The 27361-nt window shown below is 58.8% G+C and overlaps 2 protein-coding genes across 4 annotated transcripts in view; both read left to right on the plus strand.

Moving 5' to 3' along the window:
* Positions 1-1698, plus strand: part of PYGM (glycogen phosphorylase, muscle associated) — a 16032-nt gene extending 14334 nt beyond the window's left edge. For all 3 annotated transcript variants that reach the window (XM_021685011.1, XM_021685012.1, XM_021685013.2), the window contains 3 exons: positions 888-1022; positions 1243-1309; positions 1424-1698. In XM_021685011.1, the coding sequence (XP_021540686.1) occupies positions 888-1022; positions 1243-1309; positions 1424-1573 (352 nt within the window). In that variant the 3' untranslated portion in view covers positions 1574-1698. The remainder of the gene's footprint in view (positions 1-887; positions 1023-1242; positions 1310-1423) is intronic.
* Positions 1699-3467: 1769 nt separating this feature from the next.
* Positions 3468-17581, plus strand: RASGRP2 (RAS guanyl releasing protein 2). Its single transcript, XM_044919274.1, has 17 exons — positions 3468-3489; positions 5331-5471; positions 6131-6233; positions 6756-6818; positions 7148-7279; positions 8072-8222; positions 8414-8587; positions 8754-8870; positions 9984-10265; positions 11178-11255; positions 11482-11604; positions 11932-12047; positions 15256-15397; positions 15662-15698; positions 16071-16247; positions 17232-17296; positions 17474-17581. Exons 2-16 carry the CDS (start codon positions 5399-5401, stop codon positions 17288-17290), a joined length of 1827 nt encoding a protein of 608 aa, XP_044775209.1. The 5' UTR covers positions 3468-3489; positions 5331-5398; the 3' UTR covers positions 17291-17296; positions 17474-17581.
* Positions 17582-27361: the final 9780 nt, after the last annotated feature.

Raw genomic sequence — 27361 nt, forward strand, 5'->3', positions numbered from 1 at the left:
CAGGATCATGACCTGAGCCGAAGGCAGTCGCTTAACCAACTGAGCCACCCAGGCGCCCTCTTTTCTTTTTTTTAAAGTATGAGTTCTTAAGGCTCCTGATGCATGTTGCCAAATGGCCTTCCAGAAAGTTGGTACCAGTTTACGCTCCCCCCAACTGCTTCTGAGAGCTGGCATTAAATATTGAAAGGAAATTTTCCTGTTGGGCTTGACTAGGAAGTTCAGATTCTGTCCTTTGGACAGGAGGGAGATAGGACATGTTTTGAGCAAGAGCCAACATGTTCAGAAGCAGGCTCCAGAAGGACGGTTTTGGCTGCGAGGTGGAGACTGGACTGCAGGGGAGGAGGGGGCAAAGTGTAGGTGGGGGCCCCAGTGTGGGGGCTGACACCGGAGTGCGAGGAGAGTGGCCTGCAGCATCCATGCTGGGGATCGGGGTGAGGGATGTCCTCTGGCTCCCTGCCGCCTCATATTTGTGGATCCTGACCAACTGCACCCACTCCTCGGCCTGAATGGCTGGATGGAGGTGGGGAGGGAAGGAAAGAGATGAGACTGGCCTTGGGGAGGGTTTTGAGCCCAGGCATTCGGGAAGGAAACATACTGGTTAGCAGAGGTAGCAGTGTGTGGGAGGAAGAGCACTTGGTTTGGGGCCTTGGCTCTGCCGCTTACCTTTCTCCCTCTCCAGACCTCAAGCACAGAAGGGGGATGAAAAGCTGGGCAGAGAAGGGAGGGGGCCTCCAGGGAAGGACCGCCAGAGGTGGTGCAGCTGCTCCGGGGAAGGCAGCAGCAGGCTGGGCCTGGGTTTTGACCCTGGGGCTTAGGACTTCTGGGGTTTTCTTGGGAGGAGGAGCCAGGAACTCCTTGCCACGGTGCTGACCACTCTTCCCCCACAGGTACAATGCCCAGGAGTACTATGACCGAATTCCCGAGCTTCGGCAGATCATTGAGCAGCTGAGCAGTGGCTTCTTCTCCCCCAAACAGCCGGACCTGTTCAAGGACATTGTCAACATGCTCATGCACCATGACCGGTGAGCTGACTGGCCAGGGAACCATGCAGGTGGGCCTGCTGGGCTGAATGGGGCTCAGGTAGTGTGTGGGGAGGCTGGACAGGGGTCCTGGGCAGTTGGGGCCAGGCTCCTTTGCTCCTGTGGAAGCAGCTTTACTCTCCTGGACCCCGGAAGACCACCGGGACAGGACGGGTTTGGCCCTTGACTTCATGGAACTTCCTGCCTCTGTATTCCTTTCCAGGTTTAAAGTCTTTGCAGATTACGAAGACTACATTAAATGCCAGGAGAAAGTCAGTGACTTGTACAAGGTGAGGCGTCCTGGGCCAGGGGTCAGGCAAGGCTTTGGTGGCCCTGGCTGGGCTGTGGTGGATGTTGGGGATCCCACTGGCAGAATGAATCCAGAGCTGTCTTTTGGCCTGTAGAACCCAAGAGAGTGGACGCGGATGGTGATCCGGAACATAGCCACATCAGGCAAGTTCTCCAGCGACAGAACCATTGCCCAGTACGCCCGGGAGATCTGGGGCATAGAGCCTGGGCGCAAGCGCCTCCCAGCCCCTGACGAGACCATCTGAGCCTCCAGACTGGACCCCAAACTGGCCCCTGAGTTTGTTTGCAATCCCTTGGGCCAACCCCAGCTCTTCATCTGGAGGGGGATACTAGAGTTAGATCTCTCACCTTCTCCTGGAACCCCCCATTTTCCCCCCCGCATCAAGATCCTAGTGTCCAGCGTGACTGAGGACGCTGCTCCCATCCTGTCCTCTGGCTCCCTGCCCCCTCCTATTTATGGGTCTGACCGCCTGCACCCACTCCCCAATAAATTGATTCTCCTTGGGAGCCTCCTTATGCCTCTGTCTGTTGGGAAATATTTTTAGCTCTGGGCAAGCCTAACAGCCGCTGCGCAGTCACCGTGCCCCACCCCTCCACCCGCAGGTGCGTCCCCTCGGAAGGAGGGGGCAGCCCATGGGGGCGGGGCCCGAGACTCTCCAGCCTCCTTCAGGCGTCACCCTCTACGCCTCTCTTCCCAGAGCTGTGTCCATACTAGGTCAGCGGCCTGCCAGGCTGGCCGAGGGCGGGGCGTCTCCTGGGTGGAGCCCACCGGGGCCGGGAGCTGGGACTTGGGCAGACGCCTCCGGGACTACCGAGGATCCACGCCGTCCCGGGCCGGACTTGGGAGGGGGAGGAACCTGTGGGTGGGTGGTGCCCTTTTGACTCCGCCCTTAGCCCCGCCCCACTGCGGCGTTTAAGGGTCTCTAAGCAGGTGGCTACGCTTGGTCTGAAGTCGGGGAGTTAGGGCGGGGGACACTCACAGACCGTCTAGGCTAGGCCAGTGTTGCCCCCTCCCACTTTGGGGAAACTGAGGACCAGAAACGGCCTGTTTCTGGGCCTCATATTACCAAGACTGAGGTGTAGGGGAGGTTCTGCTTCCCTAGCCCTGAAGCAGGAAGGGGCAAGCCTCGAAAGGCAGGTTTGGGGCCCGTGGTTTCACAGTGAGTGTGTTTGAACCCAAACCGCCGGAAATGGTTACCGGCTCCCCTGGGCCTGGCTTGTGGGGACCCCAACTGCCTGTGGCTGCCCCTCCCAAGTTCCTCCCTGCCGGGGGTGGGGGGACCCGCACGCCGGTTTCCAGTCTCCAAGCTGCGCAGAACCTACCCGCGGCTTGCAGCTGCCCCTTCCCATCTGGCCCCGTGGGGAGCCAGGCTTCCGGGGCCCGTCCCCCCTGTGTGAACTGGAGCCCCCCGCCCCCACCCCCAGACACCGAGGCCACGTTTTCAGGTAGCCGCGTTTTCATTCCTCCCTCCCACAGGCCCCTGTCCCCAAAATGTTCCTAGAGCCTGCTCCAGGCTATCACAAGGCCCCGCTGTCCCCACGCCCCCGATCTCTACCAGGTCTGTGCCCCCCTCTGCCCTCAGGAAGACGCCCGGCCCCGGGTCCGGTTAGCCCCGTGGGAACTGTTTGTCTCGAAAACAGGAACCCGGGCCAGGGGCTGGGCGGGGCGCCCCTTCCCCACCGCAGTCCGCTTCCTGCCCCTCCCGGCTTCCTCTGCCCAACACCAGGCAGGGCGGGGGGCATAGGGGCGTCTGGGTTGGGGGAGAGGGCTCTCGGTTTAGTTCCCCCCTCCACGTCCCGCGAGGCCTGACCTCCACTCGCCCACCCTCCGCGCGGCGGGTGGCGCAGCCCCAGCCCGCGGTCCTGGCCTCCCGGGCGCCGCGGCAGGGGAGGGGTTAAGCTGCCGCAGGGCCCGCCGCGTGCGGGGCGAGAGGGAGCCCCCGGTAGGGGGAGGGGCAGCCGGCGGTGCGGAGCCCCGCGCAGGGGCGGGAGGGGCGGGGAGGGGAGGGGGCGGCCGCGGCGCGGGGGCGGGGCGGCGGGAAGCGGGGCCGCGGCGCGGAGAGCGGGCGGGAGCCGCAGCCGCAGCGAGGCCGGCGGGCGGGAGCGCACCGAGGTGGCGCCGGCCCGGCCGGGTGCGGGCTCCGTGCCGCGGGTCCCAAGAGTGAGTGAGCGAGAGCGGGCGGGGCGCTGGGCAGAAGAGGGCCGGGCCCCTAGGGCTCCCCCTCCCCGCCGGGCGACGCCGGCGGGCTGGGGGCAGCGGGTGGATTGGTGGGTGCAGAGTCTGCGGCCGGGTCCGGGGCGGGAGGGAGAGAGCTGAAGCGCCCTGGACAACCCGCGGGAGGGGGCGGCATCCGCGGCACATCCGGCTCTTCCCAGCCACGTCTCAGCGGGACCTTCTCTCCCGCGGGCCCCCCCCATTTGACAGATGAGAAAATTGAGGCTCTGAGAGGCCAAGTGACTCTCAAGGTCATGCAGCGAGGCAGCAGCAGGGCTAGACGGGGTTGGCTATGGGTGGCTCCTAGGAAAGTCTGCCGGAGAACTCAGGAGAGGAGCCCCCCTCCAGCCCCGGGGGAGTTTGTGTAGGGGCGGGGTACCCTTTCGTGGGGCCAGGCCCTGCCAACGTCCGGGGATGAGGGGTGGCAGGGCGTTGCGGCCGCAGAGCTTATGCTGGACTGCGGATGAAGGAGGGGGGGCGGCGGAATGGGCGTGTGTGCGCACCCATGGGGGTGTGCGCGTGTGTGGGAGTGTGCATGCGTGTAGGTGCCCTGTCTTGTGTGTGTGCACACGTGTGCGATCCAGCGCCTCTGTGGCCGCGGAACTCCAGGCTGGCCTGGCTCGAGTGAGCTGCAAGTCCGGGAACTGGCCCCATCAACGGGTTTGCGTTCTGGGCTGGAAGGCTGGGTATGTGTGCCAGAGGGTTCCTTCCTGCAGGTGTGTGCGGGGTGTGAGTGCCATTGTGTGTCTGAGACAGAGGATGGGAGGCAAGTGGCTGAGGCTCGGGTATGTGTGTGGGGGGAGGGGCGGGTGTCTTACACCCCAATATTAGCCCCTGGCCTCGGGTATAGAATGGGTGTGTGTCCCTGCCAGTGACTGGAGTTGCTGGTGGATTCAGCCCGGCATTCTCCACCCCTCACTGCGCTAGCGCCCCCTTCTGGGCACCCTTCTCTGTGTGCTCGAATGTGGCCGGCCTCTGTGTGCGCTCCCAGTTCGACTGTGCAGTGTCGGGGCCTGGGTCAGGAACTCCGGCTGGGGAGGAAGACGGTCGGCTGAAGGGGCTGAGGCCGGACCCCTGGGGCCTTCACTGAGGAGGTGGCTTGGGAGCGCGCGGTTCCCAGGCTCAGGCTTCCCGCTGACGCCTCCCGGCCGCCGCGGGCTCCCCCCCCCACCCCGCCCCAGGAATGTTCTTCTCCACTCCAGCTCGCCTCCCCAGGGGAAGGCCCCTGGGGGCTGCCACAGCCCCGCCTCCCCTCCTCGGGAGCCCAGGAGGGGGCGATGCGGGCAGAACGCCTGGGTTCCTCCCTCCCTCCCATCCCAGGGAGAAATTCCTCCGAGGTCCCCTCAGGCTCTGGGTTCCCAAAATAACCCTGCGGGGGAAGGGAGGCTGTGGCAGGAGGGAAGCGGGAGGGGCGCGGAGCCGAGCCGCGGGGTGCTGCAGGTGCTTCTGGGGAGAGGACGCGAGGGGAAGAGGGCCCACCACGGGCTGGGGCACAAACCAGTCCCCGGAGTCCTGGCTCGTCCCCATCCCCGGGGAGCCCCCTTCGGCCTTCCCGTGACTCCGAGGGTGAGCCGGAAGCCTCTCGGCCGGTCGGTTTCCCAACTGGTGGGTTGCACCATCCCCGGGCCAGACCGTTTAACCCCGGGAGTGGCCGCAGGGGACGACTCCGCCCCTGCCCAGCAGGGGGCGTGCCCGCCCCGCCCCGCCCCGCCCCGCCTGGCGACTCGAACCCACCCCCGCCGCCCGCCGCGCCTCCGCAGACTCCCTCTCTGCCTCTCCCGGGACAGGGGTCCGGTCCGAGCCCCGTGGGAGGCTCCGGAGTGCAGCTTGGTCCAGCCTACCCGCTCCGGCAGCCATGGCGGGCACCCTAGACCTGGACAAGGGCTGCACAGTGGAGGAGCTGCTCCGCGGCTGCATCGAAGCCTTCGGTGAGTGGCACGGGAGGGCACACCCAGCCTGAGCCCAGCCCCGAGCCTGAAGCGGGGTCCCTGCCTCCCAGGACAGACCCCTGGCCTAGACCCACCCAGTTCCGCATCCTGCAACCTTTTTAACGAAAGCCTGCTCTTCGTCACAGGGTAGAGAGATCCCTACGCTTCAGAAAGATTGTTTCCCTTCCCTAGTATGCCGGCTTTGAAGGGAGAGGGGTGGGATCCCCAGACTCTGGCCCATGAGGAGCATTATCTGTCTCCCCGGAGGATCCGGAGGAACTCTCTATCTCCGGCCTGGGAGCTGTTTCCGGCTGATGGGGGGCAGCTTATCTGGTGAAGGGGTGCCCCTTCCCCCAAGCACTCAGGAAATGACCTCTGGATTCCTGACCCTGGGGAACCCAGGCTTCTTCCGCCCCAGCTGGTTCCCCTCGGGACGATGGGCCGGGTCAGATGCTCCCCTCCTCCAGTTCTTCGGATCCTGCCTTATCCCTCTCCCACCCTACCTTTTCTCTCTCTCGTCTGCTTACTGGTTTCAGAGTCCTGGGAAAGCAGGTGATGGGCGGGGGGCCAGATATCCGGTGGGGCTGTGAGGTAGGCTTGAGGGACCACAGCTACGGGACCAAGGGTCAACCCGCTTCTCTCTGACCCCTCGGAGTTAGATGACTCCGGGAAGGTACGGGATCCTCAGCTGGTGCGCATGTTCCTCATGATGCACCCTTGGTACATCCCTTCTTCTCAGCTGGCGGCAAAACTGCTCCACATATATCCTTCGCAGGCCTCGCCATGGGCCCCGCAGTCCCAGTCCATGAGGGAGCCCGGCTGCCCAGCCCACGCCAAGATTGGGCTTCGTGAGCCCCTCCTAGGTCCTAGAATTCAGGCTTGGCCCAGCCTTTCTCCACGGCCTAGGCTCCACCCCTTTCCTCCTCTCGACTCAGGCCCCGCCCCCTCCCCAACCTGGGCTTTGCTCTCCTGCTCCCTACAGTCTAGGACCTGTCCCTACTCCCAGCCCAGGTCCGTCCTCTGGCCTCTCTCCCAGGACCCAGGCCATGCTTTCAGCCACCCCCAGAACCTGGCCCCCTTCTCAGCTGTGCACCCTCCCAAAGCTCACCCCCCACCCCCCCCCGCCCTCAGCCCCTTTCCGACAGGCCCCACCCCAGATCCCGCCCCCAGCATTTCTCCTAGGACCAGACCGGGCCCTCAGCCTCCCTCCGGAACTCGGAACCCTTCCCCTGCCTCCCTTTCTAGAATTAGTCTCCATTCTCGATTTCCTTAACTCTCCTTCACCTACCAACAATCCCGGAAGGACAACTCCAATTCGCTGCAGGTGAAAACATGCCACCTGGTCAGGTGAGTCTTCCTTTTGGGGCTCTGTCCCCTCCTCTTGCTTCCTTCTCTCAGGCCTCAGACTGGCCTGAAGGAGTGGAAAGGACACATTCTGGGAGTTGGGTCGTGTGGGTTTGAGTCCCCGCTCTGTCCATGGTGGGTGTGCTGCTGCAGGCTTGCCCCTTGCTGGTGTGCGCCTGGGTTTTTGGATCTGCACAGCGGGGGTGGGGAAGGAATGAGCCCTGAGGTGGGGGGGAACCACAGTTTGGGGCTCTTTCCCCCTCTCTGGGGAGCTCCGGTCTCCGGGTATGGTTGGGGAAGGACTGCCTTGGGTGACTCGAAGCTTCTAGCAGGTACTGGATCTCAGCATTCCCAGCAGAGTTTGACTTGAACCCTGAGCTCGCTGAGCAGATCAAGGAGCTGAAGGCTCTGCTCGACCAAGAAGGGAACCGGCGGCACAGCAGCCTCATTGACATCGAGAGTGTGTGCGTGGGGCGAGCTAGAGGGCTGGGGAGGGCACTCAGCATCCCACACCATCTGTGCTTAATAAATGTTTGTTGACTTGAATGAGTGAGGGTCATGTCACTCTCTTGCTTGAAAACCTATGGCTCCTTGTCACCTTCGCAATGTCTCGGCCGGGGATTAAGGCCTTTGGTAGTCTCCGGCCAGCTTGGCATTCCTGCCTCATCTTCCACAGCCCACTCCCATCCCACGCCCTCCATACCACAGCTGCAAGGTCCGCTCACCATTCTCCAGCCTTGCCTCCCTTCCCACCATGGTGCTCTGCTCATCTGGGTCTCCTTGCCTGCCTCTCTCTGTTGTGAAGACTCCGCTCAAGTGTGGAGTGTCTCTGGGCTCGGAGGGCTCGGAGGCCTCCCAGGGCAGAATTTGTCATTCCCTCCTGTGTTCCCCCCCACAGCCCTGTGTGCAGACCCCCCGCCCACCCCTGCCGCCCCATGCAAAGACCTGTATATGTGCCATGCTGTTTTGTGATTGTTTGTTTTTGTGTCTGTCTCCCTCAGTAGACTGTGAGCTCCTCAAGGGCAGGAACTGTGTCTTGCTCATCTCTGTCCCCCCCAGCGCCTAGCACAGTACCTGAGTGCATGACGAGGGGGAGATTGCAGGAGTTGCTGGGACGGGGGACCTCAGTGTCCGGCACAGTGCCTCAGATGGTGTAGGTCCTCTGTCAGCCTGAGTGGTGTGTCTGCATGAGTGTGGGGCCGCACGGGATGGGGCGTCTCCAGCAAAGGGCTCACTGCCCCTGCCCCACCTCCCAGCCCCACCTACAAGTGGAAGAGGCAGGTGACCCAGCGGAACCCCGTTGGACAGAAAAAGCGAAAGATGTCTCTATTGTTCGACCACCTGGAGCCCATGGAGCTGGCAGAACATCTCACCTACTTGGAGTATCGCTCCTTCTGCAAGATCCTGGTGCGGCCCAAGGGCCTTTAGTCAGGGGGTGGAGTGTGGGCTGGGGAGAGGGTCCCAGGGGGAATGGGGTCAGTCACTGGGGTAGGCAGGGTCCCGGGGTGGGTCGGGGGTTTCAGTGTAACCGATCATGGGCAGCTGGAGGGGCTGTGAGGGGAGGGGCCCAGCGGGGCTGAGGCCACTCCTGCCCCCAGTTTCAGGACTATCACAGTTTCGTGACCCACGGCTGCACCGTGGACAACCCGGTCCTGGAGCGATTCATCTCCCTCTTCAACAGTGTCTCGCAGTGGGTGCAGCTCATGATCCTCAGCAAGCCCACGGCCCCTCAGCGGGCCCTGGTCATCACGCACTTCGTCCATGTGGCAGAGGTGCTTGCTTCTCCCCCTCTCCTAAGCTCCCTGGGGGCCAGGAGGGCGACTCCCTCCTTTCCACTCACCTGCTGCCTCCTGTCCAGAAAAGCTGGGCCAAATCCTGGGTCTTGTCCAGTGACTCACTGCCTTGCCCCTCCTCGTTCTCCCCCCCCCCCCCACACAGAAGCTGCTGCAGTTGCAGAATTTCAACACGCTGATGGCGGTGGTCGGAGGCCTGAGCCATAGCTCCATATCCCGCCTCAAGGAGACCCACAGTCATGTTAGCCCTGAGACCATCAAGGTGCCTGGGACCCCAAGGGGGGGGGTGTCAGGGGAAGAGCCTCATCAAGCCTGCAGGGCCAGCCTTCCCAGGTCTGGCCTCATTGAGAACTCCTAGTAGTGTTGGGGGCTGGCCACTCCTGTCCCCATTTGACAGATACAGAAACTGAGGCTCGGAGGGGTTCAATGCTCTTCCTGGGTTACACAGTGAGAGTGGCAGAGTGAGGGCTCACAGGTCTGCCTGACCCCAAAGTTTGCGCTTTTCTCCTCTTCTTATATTTATCTTTTCACATATTGGGTGACGTACGTACAGAGACGTATAGAAAGCATATGTACAGATTAAAGAAACATTATAAAGAAAACGCCTCTGTAACTACCACCCAGGTCAAGAAATAGAACATTGCCAGCCCCCGAAGCTCCTAGCACCTTAGAGCATAACTCCCTTCCCATCAGAGGTAACCGATGTCATGACTTTCGTAATGATGATGGGCTTGCTTTTCTTTATAGCTGTACCACTTACGTATGAATCTCCAAACAATGCGGGGTTTTTGTCGCCTGTTTTTGGATTTTCTATGAATGGAATCCTGTTGTATGTTATTTTATGTCTTGCTTCTTTCATTCTTACATTCTGTTACTTGGAGCAGTTGTTCATTCGGTTCTGTTGATATGATATTTTATTGTAAGTCTACCACAGTGTATAGATCCATTCTCCTGTTGAACATTTGGGGGTCTTTCCAGTGTGGGCTGTCACAAACAACACAGCTAGGAACATTCTTCTGGATCTTTCTCCTGTGCTGTTGCCTCCCTGAGCCTCAGTTTCTTCTCTTGTGAAATATTGATGATAGTCCATGCCCAGGCCTGGTGCAGAGGTGTGGTATTGGGCTGTGGGTGTTCCCTTGAGCTCATGACCTATGAACTCTGACCCTCTGGGGAGACACTGTCGGGGGACAGTGAGGGAGGATTTTTAACCTTTCACCCACCCCTGACTCTGACTCCTCATCCCCTCCCACATTTCCCGGGCTGGAGGGTGGGAGGGTAGTTGAGCCAATGGTGTGTGTGTGTGTGTGTGTGTGTGTGTGTGTGTGTGTGTGTGTGACCCTCTGCCTTCTGCACCCCCCCCCCCCCCCCCCCCCAGCTCTGGGAAGGTCTGACAGAACTAGTGACGGCCACGGGCAACTATGGCAACTATCGGCGCCGGCTGGCCGCCTGTGTGGGCTTCCGCTTTCCCATCCTGGGTGTACACCTCAAGGACTTGGTGGCCCTGCAGCTGGCACTGCCTGACTGGCTGGACCCTGCCCGGACCCGACTTAATGGCGCCAAGATGAAGCAGCTCTTCAGCATCCTGGAGGAGCTGGCCATGGTGACCAGCCTTCGGCCACCAGTGCAGGCCAACCCCGACCTGCTGAGCCTACTCACGGTGAGGCGTTGGGAGCAGGGATGCTGGGGGGCTGGGCACCAGGGTTGACAACCACACCTGGTCTTGGGCTTGTGCAAGGCTGTGGACTTGACCTTGAGTTCGAGGTTCTGAGAGAGGGACTGAGATCCAGCCTGGGCTCCAGGGTTTGGAGTGGACTCTGAGATGAGTTCCAGGCTCTGAACGGGGCTATGGACAGAGGTCTGAGTTCAAGGCTGCCATGTGGGCTTTTTGTGCTGGGCCTTGAAGCGGGTCCTGGGTCCTGGGTTGAGTTCCTGGAAATGGGCCGTGTTCAAAGCTTGGGGCCCAGCTCTGGGTTCTGGGTGCAGGGGTGGTTTCTAAACATGGCCTTGAGCTCAAGCCCAGACTTGGACTTGGTTTTGGGGTGTAGGATGAGAGTGAAGTTCTAGTCTAGATCTGGATTAGGTTCTAGACATGGAGCTGGGGCTTGGGTTTTGGGTTTAGAGTGACTTCTTAGCTCTTTCTAGGCTCTGGACTGGGATCAGGATTGAAATCTGAGCTGGATTCTGGACGTTGGGTTGGGTTCTAGGTTGGGGCTTTATCTCAGAGCTCTTGGCTGTGTTCTGACCTGGATTCTTGGCTGGATTCTTGGCAGTGCATTGTGCTCCGGGTTTGGGCCAAGATGGGGCTTCTGGTCTGTGGGCTAGCCTGGCGTGTGGTTGCTGGCTCAGTCTCATGACACTGAGATCACGACCTGAGGCAAAATCAAGCCTGTGCCACCCAGGTGCCCTGCTGGGGTATGTTCTAAGCTGGCCTTTGTCCTGAGTCTAGCTTCTGGACTGGGTTCTAGGCTGAGCTGTGGCCTCTAGGTGGACCTGTGACCCTGGGCTCTGGACAGTGGGCTCCTGAGGGCAGCAGGGGCAGTGGGTGTGATCAGACCTGTGTGTGTCCCAGGTATCCCTGGATCAGTATCAGACGGAGGATGAACTCTACCAGCTGTCGCTGCAGCGGGAGCCACGCTCCAAGTCCTCGGTGAGACAGGGAATCGCTGCTTCTCTACTCTGCCCACCTCTTTCTCTCCTACCTCTGCCCTTCCTGAAAATCCCAGGACATGAGGGCAAGCAGAGCTCTTAGAGGATACCTCACCTCTCCAGCTTGTTGGGTGGGCTCCCTTCTCCCCAGGGCTTCCCTCCCTCTGCTCTCCTGGGCCCTGGGGTCCCTCCCTCTGGCCCTCGCTCAGTCCTGACCATTCCCATAGCCAACCAGCCCCACAAGCTGCACCCCGCCTCCCCGACCCCCAGTGCTGGATGAGTGGACCTCAGCTGCCAAACCCAAGCTGGATCAGGCACTCGTGGTGGAGCACATCGAGAAGATGGTGGAGGTGAGACTCTGTGGCCACCTGCCCTGGCACCTGTGGGGCTGGGGGACAAGTCCATAGGACAGGCCAATCAAGAGCGATTTTGCCAGGCCACTGCCCTTGGAGCCACACCAGTGCCATGTTCAAGGGCCAGTGCTCAGTCTCCAGAAGGCAAGTGGCATAGCCAGTGGGTGGGGTTGGTGTGGGGGTATGGAAGAGGGAGATGAAAGGGGAGAGGGAGAGCCACCCACATCTGAGACACCCTTCCTAATGTGGACTGGGAATATGGGCAGGACGGGGCTGATGCTTGTTTTATGCTCCTGCCCTTGTGTGCCCCTCTGTGTGCTCCAGTCTGTGTTCCGGAACTTTGACGTCGATGGGGATGGCCACATCTCCCAGGAAGAGTTCCAGATCATCCGTGGGAACTTCCCTTACCTCAGCGCCTTTGGGGACCTCGACCAGAACCAGTGAGGAGGGCAGGGGGCTGGGGGAGAGGGAAGGCAGGCTCACTTCCCCTCCGGTTTCAGCTTCCTCCTGTGCAAGAGGAGGCCATTGAACCAGACGATCTCGGCAAAGGAAGCTACCAATGTGGGGAGGGGCTCTTATGGGGGGGGGGGAGGCTTCCAGCTATAGCAGCACAGGGTTCCCTCACTCATCAGACAGATGGGGGGCTCCACCTGAATCTTGCAAAGACTGTGGCCTGGGGACATAAATGCCGCTTTATTTGTGGAACTCACAGCTGGCAAAAAGTGTGGGCAAGTTCAACTCCTGGGTAGCCTGTTTTAATGAATAGAAAAGAAAGGCCTGTAATTAGCAGCACCCACTTGCTTATCAACAATTCACATCCTGACAATTTGGACAAACAGCTGGTTCTCTGAAGTAGGTTAAACATGCCCCCCCCGCCCCCCGCAACTATGTTCATATCCCTGTTTTGCTGAGCGGACAAAACTCCAGTCAAAATTTACAGTCCATCTCGGGTCGAGTTATATTTTAATGTTATTCATGTTTCAAAAAATCTGGTGGGTTTTTTTTTGTTTTTTTTTCATACTGCAACACTCCATGGTGAAAAAGAAATCAGGTAGTAAAATAGACTTATAGTGAACAAAGCCTATGAAGTAAGAAGTGAAAATTCCCTTCTTCTTTTCCCCCCTCTTTCCCATCAGAAGAGGTTATATTATCCTTAATAACTTGTTAGCAATGTTACTGGCTTGGCAACAGAGTATCCTTCCAGTCTTTTTTTTTTCCATGTATGTGCAAATTGACACAGATTCTGTTTGTCTGGGTCTGTTCCATGGACAAACAGGGTTATCGTACGAATCTGGCTCTGCCCATCGTGCTGGTTGTAGTTGCTTAGTTTCTGCTACCAGAACTGAGCCCGAGTTCTAGGTTAGGTCCCTGCGTTGGTGGGTGGATTTTTTTCCAGGTCACACTTTCAGTGAGGCTGCAGCCCTTGGAGACCTTGGATATAGCTTCACGCAGGGGTCTCAGCCTTAACTCCCCACCTTCTGCACGCCCCAAGCCTTGTGCCCAGAGCATCTGGGTATCAAAACCCAGCACCTGGCTCACTGGGGAGACCAGCAACCCCCTCCTGGGGCAGCCTCAACATCTGGTCCCTACTCCCTGCGTCAGCTTGAAGCTCGCTCTTTGTTTCTGCAACTTGGGGATTTCCATTTCTTTCTCGAAAACTCACCTATGCCCTTAAAGCAAATGTGGATGTATTTTAACTAGGATTTTCTATGTATTTGTAGCAGTAGGATTTTCAGGTTTTTGTGTTGTTGTTGTTGTTGTTCAATCGCTGTCTTGATGGAAGTGCACATCTTGGTTTTTTGCTTTTGTTTTTGTTTTCCACCTAACCCTTTATCACGGACAGCTTTCCATGCTGCTTTATGCAGAATGACCTCATTCTTTAGAATAGCTGCAGCATAGCCCCACGGTGTAGTGGGGCCGTCACTGGCCTCACCATTCTCCTACTGACGGACATGTAGACTGTTCCCAGTTTTTCGCTATTAATATATGCCATGCTGCTGTGAACCTCTTTGTACCCTTGCACTCAGGTCACTGTTTTGGTAGGAGAAATTCCTAGAAGTGGGATAATTGGATCAAAAGATATGCACATTCTAAATTAGGAGAGAGACTGCCAAAGTGACCTCAGGCAAGGTTGTGTCAGTTTGCACCCCCATCAGCAGTGAGCAAGCGCCCATTTCCCAACTTCCCTGCCAGCAGTGGACGCTATAATAAGCTTTACAATTTTGTCAATCTAATTGGCAAAGGGTGTCTTGGTTAAATTTGAATCTCTCCAATACCAGTGGGGGTAGGATATCTTTTCATATGTTTATTGGCCTCTTATATTTATTCTGTGGATTGCCTGTTCATATTCTTTCTCCATTATTCCACCGGGTTCATTGGTCTTTTTCTCATCAATTTTCAGAATCTCTGTTAATGAATATTAACCCTTTGCTGTTGAATGTGTTCGCAAATATTTTCTCCCAGTCTGTCATTTATGTTGTCTTTTGCCATATAAAATTTAAAAAAAATGTCGTGTGCTCAATATGTCAGTCTTTTCCTTTATGGCTTCTCGGATTTGTGTTATGTGTAGAAAGACCCTCATCTCCTGGAAATTACAAAGTTGTTCTCTTACACCTTTTCAGATACTTTAATAATTTTATTTTTTTACATTAGTGTTCTCAGTTCGATGAAGATTTAATGTTCATGCACAGTGTGGAGGTAGGAATCTAGGGTGATATTGTTTTCTAGATGGCCAGGGACCCCCATGCCCCATTGAACTGAAGGGTCAGTCCCCTGGGTCAGGTCACGGAGCCCCAGATATAATGGGCAGGAGCTTCCAATAAGGACCAACCCTGCCGGAAAGAGCTCCTGGTGGCCCAGGACCCGCTAACTACACAGACACTGTTGTAAATGCTTCCTATGTACCTGCCTCACTGAATCCTCACACAAACCCTCTGAGGTGCAGGGATTATCACAGTCCCCATTTGTAGAAGCAGAAACTGAGGCACAGGGAGATTAACTAGCCCAAAGATCACACAGCCAGGAAGTAGCCGACCAGAATTTGAACTGAGGTCTGTCTCCCAAGCACATGCTCACTCTTGCCCTACTATACGTTGATGGGTGAGAAAAGGGTTCTGTGGGCAGCCCTGGATTATGTGGGGAACCCTGACTGCAGGTGTCCTTCTGACACTCACATGAGAGTGAGGCGCAGGCGGCTTTTGCCAATCTTGCCCGGTCCCGCAGCTCCTTACAAATCTCTTTTAATTCTCAGGGCTCCCCACTGGTGTTCCAAAGAGCTCACTTTGGAAAACAAAAGCTGATGATCTCGTGGGCAAGCGCACAGCCCTTTTAGTTAGTGTCCACCCCAAGTCTGTGAAGTGGCCAGGGCAGGAATTATGATCCCCATTTTTCGGGGGGAGGAAACCTGGGGGGTGACTGGTAGTGGGGCAAGTGACTTGCCCAAGACCACACAAGTAGTTAGTAGCAGCCCGCGCATCTGCCTGACTCCAAGGCTAGCGTAGTCTTTCCTGCACCAGGACTCCAAATCCAAAATCAGGAGTTGGGTGATGATCTTTACTTGGTAGGGAGCTTCCCAGTGGGATGGGTTAGGCCGGTTGGTGGGTGGTCCAGGGGCGGGCCCGACCTGAGGCGCTCCCCCTCCCCCGACAGGGATGGCTGCATCAGCAGGGAGGAGATGGTCTCCTACTTCCTGCGCTCCAGCTCCGTGCTGGGCGGCCGCATGGGCTTCGTGCACAACTTCCAGGAGAGCAACTCCTTGCGCCCGGTTGCCTGCCGCCACTGCAAGGCCCTGGTGAGACCCCGCCTAAGCCACGCCCCTCCGGCCCTGGCCCCTCCCCCCGCCCCGTGCGCCCTCTGGCCCCGCCCCTGCTGGACGCTTCTCAGCCGGGGCAAACCGTATTAATACCGACTGTCTTTCCTCTCGCTGTTCTGCGCCTAACTAGCCCTGAGAGGGGCCAAGAGAGGGTCAGTCCCAGTCCCTGCCCTTGAGAAGGAAGACGTAGAGTCATTAGCTCTAAAGACCTCTTCCCCAGCACGGCCCCCTCCTCTATTTCAGATCCTGGGCATCTACAAGCAGGGCCTCAAATGCCGAGGTGAGCAGGGCTGGTGGGCTGAATTTGAGGGGCGGGGGAAGAGTTACTCTCTGGGTAGGGATTCTTATTTTGGTGGGGCAATTGCCGAGCAGTGAAGAACCTTGCAGCCAGAGAGGCACGATGATCATATTGAAGGGGGTAGCCTTCAAGTGGGCTTTTATTTTGGTGAGAGAGCTGCCCAGGAACAGAGAGCTCTGAAGAGGGCATGGACTGGCAAGTAGGATGAAGAGAGCGCTTTGGAAGGAGATTCTTATTTCGGTGGGGCAGCTGCTCAAGAGCAAAAGAAGCTGGGGAGAGGTGGAGGCCTGGAGAACGGGATGAGGGTTGTTCTGACAAATGGCCCTGGCTGGGCTCCCCCTCTGCCTCCCCCAGCCTGTGGTGTGAACTGCCACAAGCAGTGTAGAGACCGTCTGTCAGTTGAGTGCCGGCGCCGGGCCCAGAGTGTGAGTCTGGAGGGTTCTGCACCCTCACCCTCACCCACACACACCCATCATCGGGCCTTCAGCTTCTCCCTGCCCCGCCCCAGTAGGCGAGGCTCCCGGCCTCCAGGTAAGAGGGGATCTCATTCTGTTTTGGTCTCTGAAGGGAGGAAGGCAGGGCCATTCTGGCAAAGTATTAACTTATCCAGGATGGAAACCATTCCAGAGTTTGTAATTCTATTATTTTGGTGGGGCGATAAAGAAGGGTTGAACAGGTAAGGGGGCCAGAAGGTGGCCTGGGAACCCTTTATTTTCTGAAGCTAAGAGAGGCTAATACATAAAGAAGAGTAAAAGTGAAAGAGGTTTCAAGATTTCAGTCACAGGAGCACCTGGCTGGCTTAGTCGTAGAGCATGTGACTCTTGATCTCAGGGTAGTGAGTTCAAACCCTATGTTGGGCATAAAAAAAAAAAAATTCCAGTCACACTCTTATTTTGTTAGGGGGATTGACAATGGATTGTAGAGGGAGTTGTGTGAGCCATTTGCCTGTATTTCCCTTTTTGGCTGCTCTGGACACCATTCTGAGAAAAGTCCCTTGCCCCGAACATCTTTGGCGGCTCTCTTGGGGTCTCTGGTGGCTTTAGGGTCAGTTTGCTGAATGACAATTCCCCCAATGATTATTTTGCCAAGAAAAGTCTGAGCAACCACGTTAAACGGGGGTCTAAGGCAGTTGACCACAACCATTTGGATTGGCGTAAGTCCTCAAAAATAGAGGCAGGCATCAGGCATAAGTCCTCAAAAATAGAAAAGACGAAACCATTTGCATTGAGCCTTCCAGAAGTGCTGGGGGTCTAAAATGTGAAACACACACAAAATTGACATTTTAAGCAAACTGCACTGACAAATCTGTGGCTGTGAAAAAGCTGCGGCGGAATGAAAACTTAGAGAAAGAGCCTCAAAAATGGGGCCAATTGGTCATTTGGTGAATTGATTTTTGGTGGATGGGCCTGCTTCCGGGATGGGGTGGGGTGCCTCGTGTGAGTGGGGGAAGGGCTGCCAAAGGCACGATGACCCAGGTGTTGTTCCTGTGACACCCCCCCCCCCACTTCCCTGCAGAGATCCGAGAAGAGGAGGTGCAGGGAGTGGAGGATGGCGTATTCGACATCCACTTGTAATGGATGGTGAGTCGTCCCTCCACAGCCTGTGCCACTGAGGGCTGGGGCATGGGGGCAGGGGGGGAGGGATTGGGAAACAGGTGCTCTGTCCAAATGGCCCAGGCCAGGTGGACTCCTACTTTTTTGGGGAGGGTCTTCCTTACAACCTCTATTTTGTTGTTGTTTTTTTTTTCTCCTTCCCAGCTGTGACTGGATCAAGCACTCATATCTGCCTTGGAGAAAAGACTTGGACCAGAGCAGAAAACCTGGGGTGCTGGGGCAGCAGGCTGGGGCTGGGGGGCGGGGTGTGAGGGTAGCATGCAACTGAGGGTTGGGCCAGGGCTGGCGTCCCTAAGGTTGTACAGACTCTTGTGAATATTTGTATTTTCCAGATGGAATAAAAAGGCCCATGTAATTAACCTAGACCATCAGAGTCTAGAATCTTCACGGGGGGGGGGGGGTGGTGGGATGGGGTGCGGGGGCCGAGAACTGTAATCATAGGGACTAGAGTCTTGGAGTCTAGAACTCTGTAGTCAGAGAATCTTGGGAGGTCTGGAATCTCATGTGTTGGGAATTGTAGGGGGACTAGAATTGGGAGCTAGAACTGTAGAACCAAAAAACCCTGTAATATAACAGTTTGGGGAAGGGTCTAGAATCTCCAGGAGTCCAGAATCTTGGGTGTCTAAAACTTGAAGCTTGTGCTTCTTTACTCCCAGAATTGCTGGGCCCAGTGGTCATGTATAACCATAGCCTTCAGCCCATAGCCAAAATTCCCTTGCTTGACAGGTGGCTTTTCAGCCCCAGCTTGAATCCTTCCAGCAATGGGGACCTCACTGCAGAGAATCATGGGGGAGAGAGGGCAACCCAGAGTGCTGGCCGAGGGGGAGGGGAAGGGGAAGTGGTGGGGCCCTGGGCAGCCTAGGCCCCAGTAGCCCCTGCTGGGCTTGCATGCTTCAGGGTGGGGGGTGTACTCCTTGAGCTTGCAGCCTCCTGGCCCGGTGCTGCTGCCATCCGGAAGGACCGTGACTTCCAGAGGAAATGCATATTGATCCTGTTCTCAGCCTCCTGTGGCCTCTCCCAGCCCAGCTCTTCCCTCCTGAGCTTGCAGCACGGAGGTTTTGGGGGTCACCGCTACCTGAGGAAGGCTAAGACCACTTCTAGGCTGGTCTGGGTGAAGAGGGTGGACTGGGGGTCTTCTAAAGATTCTGAAGCTGGGCCAGGCTCCAAGCAGCCCCCAGGAGAGTGGGGGAGTTACCTCCTCAGCCCCCAACCTGGGGTGTATCCTCCAGCAGCTGTGGGTTGTCCTGGGGGTGGAGGCTTGAGTACCCCAATTCCTACCTGCAAAGCAATGGCCTCAGCCCCTCCCTCAGGGTCCCCTGACCCCATGCCCACCTCTCCCCTTGACACCCCACTCCTGGCCCACTCCTCATTGAGGTCACCTCCTCCCGCCATCCTGTTACTTCTCAGCTGCAGCACCGCCCTCTGCCAGGCCCCCAGTCCTGTCCCCCATCGGGTCCCGCGCACTAGCGTCCTCAGCCCCCTCCTGCCCTTCCCCCTCTGAAGGCTGTAATATCCGTTTCACGATTTGGGGGCTGAGTTGCTATAACAACAGACGGCGATTGTGTTGTGAAGAGCAGCTCGCTCCCTGTGCCGCCCGCCTCCCGTGCTGCCTCCATCCCTGCAGCCTGGTCGGCTCCCCTCCCTGCAGCCCTCAGCCCCAGCCTGGCCTCTTCCCAGTGTGTGTGTGTGAATGCAGACGTGGGCTCAGGTCTGCCCTGCCCCGGTAGTGTAATGTGGGACTGTCCTTTCATGGTTGCCTGTGTGAATGTGGTGTATGAGCCTTCACATTGTGTGTGTGTGTGCATGTGTGTGTGTGCACAGATGCACACGCTCTATTTGCTGCATTTCCCCCTACCTTGTGTCCCTGCTGGACTGTGCCTGGGAGAAGGGCCACACTGAGTGGGTGCCTTTTTGCGGGGGGGGGTTGTCTGGAGGTGGTGGGTCCCAACTACGATGGGTAGTCTGAACCTTGGACCTTGGGGGGAGACATTCCTGTAGCTGGGAGGAGGGGCAGGAGGTGCAGCAGCTGCCAGGTGACCTTTCCTGCCCTTGATGGGCAAAGGTGGCCCAGGGAGCTAGGGGTCGGGACAGGAGACAGATGCTCACTCTTACATCTCTCCCTGCCCCTGTCCTCCTCCTATCCCTTTTTACACCCATCTAAAAGGGTCTGAGAGAGTCTCTGAGTCACTGCACCTGTCTGCCTGTCTCTCCATGCTCTGGTGTCTGGCTGGGCAAGTCTGTGTCTGTGTATGTGTGTGTGTGTGTGTGTGTGTGTGTGTGTGAGCAGTGGGGGATGGGTGGGGCAGTGGGCTGTGGGGTCAGAGAGGCTATTTCACATCTACAGTCCCTGACTCAGCAGTTCCCATTCTCTGGCTCCTCTAGTGGCCTTGGTGGGGCCAGGCTGAGGGTCTTTCCAAGGTCAGAGTGGGCCTCGAGTCTGGGACCTGGCTTAGGGATCGCTCTTCCAGACCTCTAGGAAACGCCCCTTGCAGTCTGGGTCCCCTCCTCCCCCACACAGTCTGGAGAGGAAGACCACTTTGTGGGTGGGGATCTCCGCCCATCTACTCGGTAATTGGCCACTCCTGTGCGAAGTGCTTCACGGGGACAGAATGACCCTGTGAGCAAGTCCTCTGTGTGCACCTATTCCCCTGGGCGTGCATTTACCTCTAAGTGTGCGGGCACTTGTGTGCTCAAGTTTGTATGTGTAGGTGTATGTTCTTGGGCAAGCATGTGCTTCCTGTGGGTATCTTGCCCCGGTGGGGCATTTCTGCAACTGTCCCTGGGTGTCTCTTTGGGAATGCCTGTGTGCACATGGATAGGTGGGCATGGCTGTGAGAGTGTGCCCCTGGGTGCCCGTGCATGCATTAGTAGTGGAAGGTGAGTGTTCTTGCATGTTGCCTCTGGCTAAAGAAGCGCCACCTACTACAGGCTATGCAAATCACGGACCCTGCGACAGAGATCAGGGTTCTGGGTGAGGTGGCCGAATGGTCTGGTACACACACACACACAGCCTCATTCAGAAGCCCAGGGTCCAACTTTGTGGTACACACACTAGGTGCCAGGTCCATCTTTGATTGGCTGAGGGAGGGAAGGGGTGTCCCCTTCCTCCCACACTCATATACGCGCACAGTTAGGGTGTCCTCACGGGGAAGGCCTCCACCCAGCACCAGGCTCACTCTGAAACTCCTGTTGGGGGCGGGGGGACAGAAGACCGGATTCCTTAAGAGATCCAGGCAAAGTGCAGCCTCACCTCTGCCCCCAGTCCTGCCCGGAACTCTGGACGGGGAGGGTAGGAGCAGGACTGGGAACCAGGCTTCAAACTCAAGATTCCCATCAGGCAGGGCTGGGAAACCCTAAGCCCTTAGGTGTACCTCGCCATCATCGCTGCCTTTCCCTCCCCCACTGCCTCCTTATCCCAGCTGAGACCCTCACGCCTCAGTTCTAAGGGAAGCCAGGGCGCCCTCGGGCGGTGGGAGGCGGAGGCCAGGCTAGGGGCTGGAAAAATCCCCCCGCGGCCTCGGGCAGGTCCTCCTTCCCTAGGCTCCCGGCAGCCCGGGCCCGTCCCTGGGCGTAACCAGTAGAGGGCGCTGCGGCCCGAGCCCCCTCACTGGTCCTGCTCCCTCGGTGCCCCAAGTCGGGGCCCAGAGCCTCTCCTTGGGCACGTCTCAGTCCTGGGCGCTGCCACACGGGGCCGTCGGCCGAGGGACGCGGGACCCGAGAACCGACCCAATACGGGAGAGGTTAGGGTGTCTGGGTTGCCGGAAAAGACATTGGGGCTGAGTTGGGGGTCTGCCTGGTTGGGAGCCTGGGCGCCAGGGCCAAGGACCGCGACAGGCGGGGAAGAGCTCGGATGCCCTGGGGCCGGGACGCCTGGGTCCCCGGCAGGGGAGGGAGGTGGGCCCGTGGAGCAGCGGGACTGGCGGCTTCTGCGCCTTCGCATTGGCTGCGCCGCTCGTCCGTTAGCGCAGCGTGGCCCAATGTTCGTGTCTGGGGGGCGGGCACTGGTGCTGATGCTGCCGTCAGTCGGTGTTGCAGGGATGCGGCGGCGGGAGCAGCCGCCCTGACTCGCAGAGCATCCTCCTCCGAGCGGCACCGCGGCGGGGCGGGCGGGCGGACGAGCCGGCGGGCGGGGACGCGGCGGGGAGCGAGAGAGGCGCGAGGCGGCCGACACCGCTGGCCCCGGCTCTGCCACCCGCTGGAGACGGGGCGGCCCTGGGGCTCTGATCCCCACCCTCCAGCTCCTGGCGCCCCCAGAACCAGGTACGGGGGGGGGGTGCGGGGGGGAAGGGGGGGGGGGGGGGGCGGGGATCGGGGGAGGGGAGCGATCGGAGGGGCGGGGGAGGCAGGAAGGATGGATTGGGGGGCGGGGGCGCTGCCGGGCTGAGAGGGTTGGCTGGGTGACAGCGAGGAGGCTAAGTGGCTGGGGAGGGGGTTGGGGGTCGGAGGCTCCCTGTGGAAGGGGCACAGGTCCTGAGCAGGGGTGAGTGGGGAGGGGTGGGAGGGAGGGTCGTTGGGGGAGGGGATGGGCCGAGAAGGAGGGGCATCCGGAGGGCTGGGAGGGAGGCTCTGAAGGGGGGTCCCCAGTCTGTGCTAGCCCCAAGGGCTGGAAGCAGTGTTCATCCAGAGGGGCTGGGAAGCTGTTGTGCTCTGAAGGGTCTGCAGGGGAGAAACCAGCGAGGAACTGGGCTTGGTGGGAGAAGGAGAGGGCGCTGGAGAGGGGAAAGAGAGAAGTGGAGAGGCAAGGAAGGAGCAGGGGCCAGGCCAAGGGCTTCATACTGGGGGGCACCACTGAGGACCAGGCTTTACTGGGGGATGGGAGCCAAGGGGAGAGGAGGTTATCGGGCGGGAGCGGAGGGGAAGGTGCCAAGGTGCTTGAGGCAGAGATGGGTCTGTGCTGGTGGAGAGCCGGGAAAGATGGGGGGCCTGAGGGAGAGGAGCGGAAGCTTGCGGGGGAAGGTTGGGGGCGATGGAGAGGGAGACTGGGAAATCAGTAGGAGGGGGCTGTGCTGGGATGGGAATGCGCTGGGGGCGGCGACAGGGTTATGGTCAGAGAGTGCTGCAGGGAGAGGCAGCTGCAGGGCCCTGGGCTTGCTCCCCCACCCCCAAAGAGGAGGGGACAATTTCTCGTGTCCCAGCCTCTCCCCCAGATGAAGGAGCCATCTGCCCCGGGTTCTTTGGGCTGGGTGTGAGCCCTTGAACCCTTGATGGGCCCTTGGAGGCAAAATTGGCTTTTCGGGGGGCGGTTGTCTTCTTTACTCTCAACCCCTACCTGAGTCCTGGGTGAAGGCAGTTGGTGCCTTATTGAAAGAGCGAGGGCTGGGAAAGGATTGTTTCTTGGTGCCTGGAGGTGAAGGGGGTAGTCGTCCAGACCTGGAGGGATGGAATAAACCTTAGGGGCTGGGTTTGGGCATCCAGTCCTCTCCACTGCTCTGGGGGTTTCCATACACCTCTGGTTTTGTGTGTGTTGGGGGTGGGGTGGGGGAGGACCTTCCACTCGCTCCCCCCCTCCCTCTGTCCACCTGCCTTGTGTCTGGGTGTTCCTTCTGGGGGACTTTAGGGCTTTGCATTCTCTATCTTCTGCCAGAGAAGTAGAAAGAGAAAGGAGACCGAGGGAAGAAAGAGTGGAGGGAGGTCGGCTGGTCTGTTAATTGTGAGGCCTTCTGTTTTGTGGGTGCTTCAGCCACTCCACGTCCCTAAGTCCTCCTGCTTCCAGGGATGCCTCGGGGATGCTGGCATCTGAGGCTGGGTCGGATCTTCCTGAGGGCAGGGGAGAAGGGTCTAGCCGGGGGTTCCTTCATCCCCGCTGGAGGAAGTGTTCTCAGACCCATCCTGTCCTCAGATCCACAGGGGTGGGTGGGACTGACCGATAGGCAGGGGCCGGTGATCACCGGGTGGCCGGGAAGCTCTCTCCAGGGGTCGGGGTTCTGTCCTGGCTTCTTGGCCTGGGCTGAATCCACACTGCGGGCTCCTGAGAGGCTGGCGCTGGGCTCTGGAGGGGCTGTTAGGGACCTCTCTGGGAAGCTCGCAGTCTCTGCCCCGGTCCAGCTACTCCCTCCTGCCCGCCCTTGACAGTGACACAGACAACCTGACACTGATACATACACTCGGTGGCGCCCACCCAGACACACACCTACACAGGCACACACACCTGCATACACAATACACCTCCCGGCAGCACACGCCTACACTCCCCACCCGGAGACTGCCACCTCGCTGCCTGCCTCAGAGACCTCCCCCAGGTGCCCTGCGCTCATGTACACGACACACACAGGGCCCCTACCTGCCCCCGGAGCCCCAGCCCCAGCTCCGCACTGTCAGCCCTCACCCTCACACACACACACACACACACACAGCTCCCCACCCACCCATTCACGTCCCCAGGAACCAGGGTCAAGTCAGCACACTTGCGCTCCTCCATACACACCCTCGCCTCCGGAACACACCCTCCCGGACACCCCCAGCCCCAGTCAGCATCACGATGTGTCATGGTACCATGTTGCCTCAGGCCTTTGTGTGTGTGTGCACCCTGGCACACACTCGTGCTTGCTAACACCCTTTATGCCCTGGCTCACCCCCTAAGCTTCTCCCCCACTTTCATTCGCTCTCGTTCACTCTCATATCTTTGTGCCCTGCGAGAGCCCCCCCAAGCCCCAGGCCCTCCTACCCCTCCTGACCACGACCACAGTCCCTCCCCGTCACTAGCTACACCTGGCCTTCCCCAGAAACTCCCATTTCTAGGCCCCCCGCCTCGGCACTAATCCTTTGGGGGCCCTACCCCTGCCTGACGCTGGAGCCACGCTGCCCATTCATCCCAGCTCCGAGCTCAGCTCCCAGGGGGACGCCGACCATGTGTCTCACATGCCACCTACCCTGCTGCTCCATCTGTTGGGGCGGCTCCCCGCCTGGCTCCATCCTCACCGGCAGGCCCATGGGGCTCAGAGACTCACTCAACAGATAATCCAGCATTTGCATGGCACCTGATCACTTACAAAGCCTTCTTGCCACCACTATGGGGGCGCCATGTGGGCTCAGCTCTGCCCCTCAGTGAGCCTCAGTTCCTCATCTGTAAAATGGGGGTCCTCGTACCTACCTCCTGGGGTTCCTGCAAGGACTAGACGAGCTGCCAGTGACAGTAACAATTGTACGCATCGCGTTCCTACTGTGGGCCCGGCTCTGGGCTAAATGCTCTCAACTCTACCTCGCGTATTTGTCAGAAATGGAGCGAGCCTCCGGCAAGTGGCAGCTCTTTTCCTCATGATCACAACCTTCCACACACACGTGTGCACACACCTGTCATGGGAACAGTCCCAGGTACCTCATGCTTACTCACAAGGCTGCCCCTGGAAACCATCTGTCCCCCTGCATCAGTGGAGTGTGCCCACCTAGGTCGGCATACCCCAGCTGTGCACAGCTCAGGGATGGGCATGGGGTGAGCTCACCGCTCCCACTGTCTGCCCCCAAGCTCCTAGGCACCTGTGCCCCAGCCCCCACTTTGCCGAGTCATTCAATTGCACCTCCGTCCCCAGCCCACCCAACTCCTCAGCCCCACACCTGACAACAGCCTCGTCATGCACGCCTCGAGGTGCCGCCTCTTGTGCCCAGCCCCCTGCGTGCTTCTCTCCAGGTACACAGAGACCTGCTCAGGGGGTGCCATGTACACACTCAGGTTGCCCTCACTTCCAGCGTGCTGCTATGGGACTCCCTCTGGTCTTTAGACCTTCTCCCACCTTCCTAGGCAGGAGGAGGTGTCCAGCAGGATCGGGGAGGGCCCAGGGGGCAAAATTTGAGTCCCAGCTCTGCAACCTCCAAGCTCTGTGACCTTGGGGGGCCCCTTTTCCTCTCTGAGTGTGTTTCCCCATCTGCAAAAGGGGACAGTGATAAAACCTGCCTTGATTGCTTCTCTCACCGGGCCCTGGTGGAATCAAAGGAAACACGGGACACGTGGAGTTTTGCAAATTGCAAGATTTGGAGATGAGGAGTTTTAAATGTAATCATTAACACAACACATACTTTAGGCTATGTTAGGCACTGTTATAAAGTGCTTTACATATATTAACTCTTAATTTTGACAACACCTGTATTACCTCTATTTTACACGTAAGGAAACTGAGGCCCAGAGGGGCTAAGTGATTTGCCCAAAGTCACACAGCCAGAAAGGGGTAGCTCTGGTATTTGAACCCAGGCTCCGGAGTTAGTGCCTCCGATCACTGCTTTGTTTTTGCGCACTCCTGAGGGGTGGCCAGATGCGGACACGCTCTAGGTCTCCCCAAAAAAGTCATCAGGGCTGGAAGGAGGGAGCAGAGGAGGGAGGTCAGAACTGTTCGCAGCCCACCAAGCCTGCCTGTGGTTTCACGGAGGAGAGGGGACCCTCCAAAAAAACACATTGGGACTGAAAGGGACCTTAGGGCTCAAGTAGTGTGATGTCCCCTCCCATGGGATTCAAGGGCCCCCTCCTGAGCTACTCTGAGCAGTAGTCATCCTGCTCAGCTCACACACCTCCACAGAAGGGGAACTCACCCCCCCCCCCCCCCGGAGGCAGCCTACTCCACTGTTGGAGGCTTTAAATTGCCAGCAAGCCTCTCTTTAGCTCGAGCCAAAATCTCCCTCCCCCTAACACGCACTTCTCCCACCTGTCCATGGGCTGCCTTCTGGGGCCACCAGAATGTGTGTAAACCCAGCTCTTCCTCGCCGGCGCCTGGGGGAGGCCCCTGCTGTCACACTCCCAGCTGGCGTGAGGCGGAGAAAGCCAGAGGGAGGCTGGCGTTCCCATGGCTGGAGGTGTGTGTGCGTGCATGGGTGCGTGTGGTATTGAGGTGGCCCGAGATGGGGGTGGGTGGATGTGGGGAGAAGGCCCCTGGCCAGGGGCTCTGCCAGAGTAGGCATGGACTAGCTCTCCTCCCGGAATTTGCATCGTTCGCTCAGGTTGCCCCGGGGGCGTGGGGGTGCTGAGGCTTTTGGTCAGGCAGAAGGCCCAGGTCTGGAACGGTGGGTACAGGGGGAAGCATCTAGAATGGAAGGCCAGTGACCTTTGTTTTAGTCTTGCTCTGCCGTGTGGCCCTGGGTCAGTCACTGCCCCTCTCTGGGACTCAGTTTCCACCTCAGAAAAAGCAAGAGGGTTGAACTCCATGAGCTCTGAGTTCTGTGGTTTTCAGTTCCAGGGGCCGACTAAGTCTGGGTTGCCTGTAGGGGGCAGTGACCCCCTGTGAAGGCCAGATCAGAGAAAGGTGGGCTCTGAGCTCGACACCTCCCTGTGGCCTGTGGCCCCGGGCAAGGTGGCAGGAAGGCCACAGGCGTTGGAGCCAGCAGACCCCTTACCTGCACTCGCACTTGGGCAAATGGGTTTATCATGCTAAGCTCAGGTTGCTTGTCTGTAAGCCTGGGGTGATGAGTGGGCTCATCAAACTCCTGACTGAGACAGTGCGTGTGGTGGTCCAGCCAGGCGCCGGGCGTGCACTGGGGAGCCCAGAAGTTGCAGTCCACGTGCTGCCGTGGCACTGGCCTGGCCTGGCCATGGGAGACGAGAAGGCGGCTAGGAAGCCTAGGAAGACCTAGAAAGAGTCTGTGGGAGAGGGCTCAGTGGGCGAGAGAGTAAGCCAGGTCCTCAGAGTAGCCGAGTCACCCCACACCCCCTCCCCACGAGCTCCCCTCCCCATTGGCTCAAGGTTGCAGAGGCCATCTGTGGGTAGGAGGCGCCAGGAGGCTGACTGGGTGCAGAGTCCTGGGGAACATGGGAGAGGTCAGGTCCCCCAGGAACAGTGGTCGGGGGGCCAGCAGTGGCTGGCTGTGTGCACTACGCTGACGTCAGTTAGCAGACAGGATATCCCGAGGCTGCTCTGGCCAGTGTCCCTGCACTGACAGTGGGCACTGGAGAAGAAGAGTGGGTCTTGGGGAGCACTGCCTGGATGGTGGGGGCAGGGAGCTTCCAGTGGGGGAAGGGCCATTGCCTTGTACAACTCCAGGGGAACCATTTACTTGATGTAGTTGTGCAAGGCAATGGGCCCGGCCCATGGCAAGGAGATTGAGCCCAGAGAG

Source organism: Neomonachus schauinslandi, chromosome 11 (genome assembly GCF_002201575.2).
Source record: "Neomonachus schauinslandi chromosome 11, ASM220157v2, whole genome shotgun sequence".
Lineage (NCBI taxonomy): Eukaryota > Metazoa > Chordata > Mammalia > Carnivora > Phocidae > Neomonachus > Neomonachus schauinslandi.

What these genes read in the sequence shown, in the direction of transcription:
- RASGRP2 (XM_044919274.1), top strand. Translation starts at nt 5,399, where the DNA reads ATGGCGGGCACCCTAGACCTGGACAAGGGCTGCACAGTGGAGGAGCTG. An exon ending in GCGGCAAAACTGCTCCACAT is followed by an intron (nt 6,234 to 6,755) that starts ATATCCTTCGCA and finishes ACTCTCCTTCAC; the next exon opens with CTACCAACAATCCCGGAAGG. An exon ending in AAAACATGCCACCTGGTCAG is followed by an intron (nt 6,819 to 7,147) that starts GTGAGTCTTCCT and finishes AGCTTCTAGCAG; the next exon opens with GTACTGGATCTCAGCATTCC.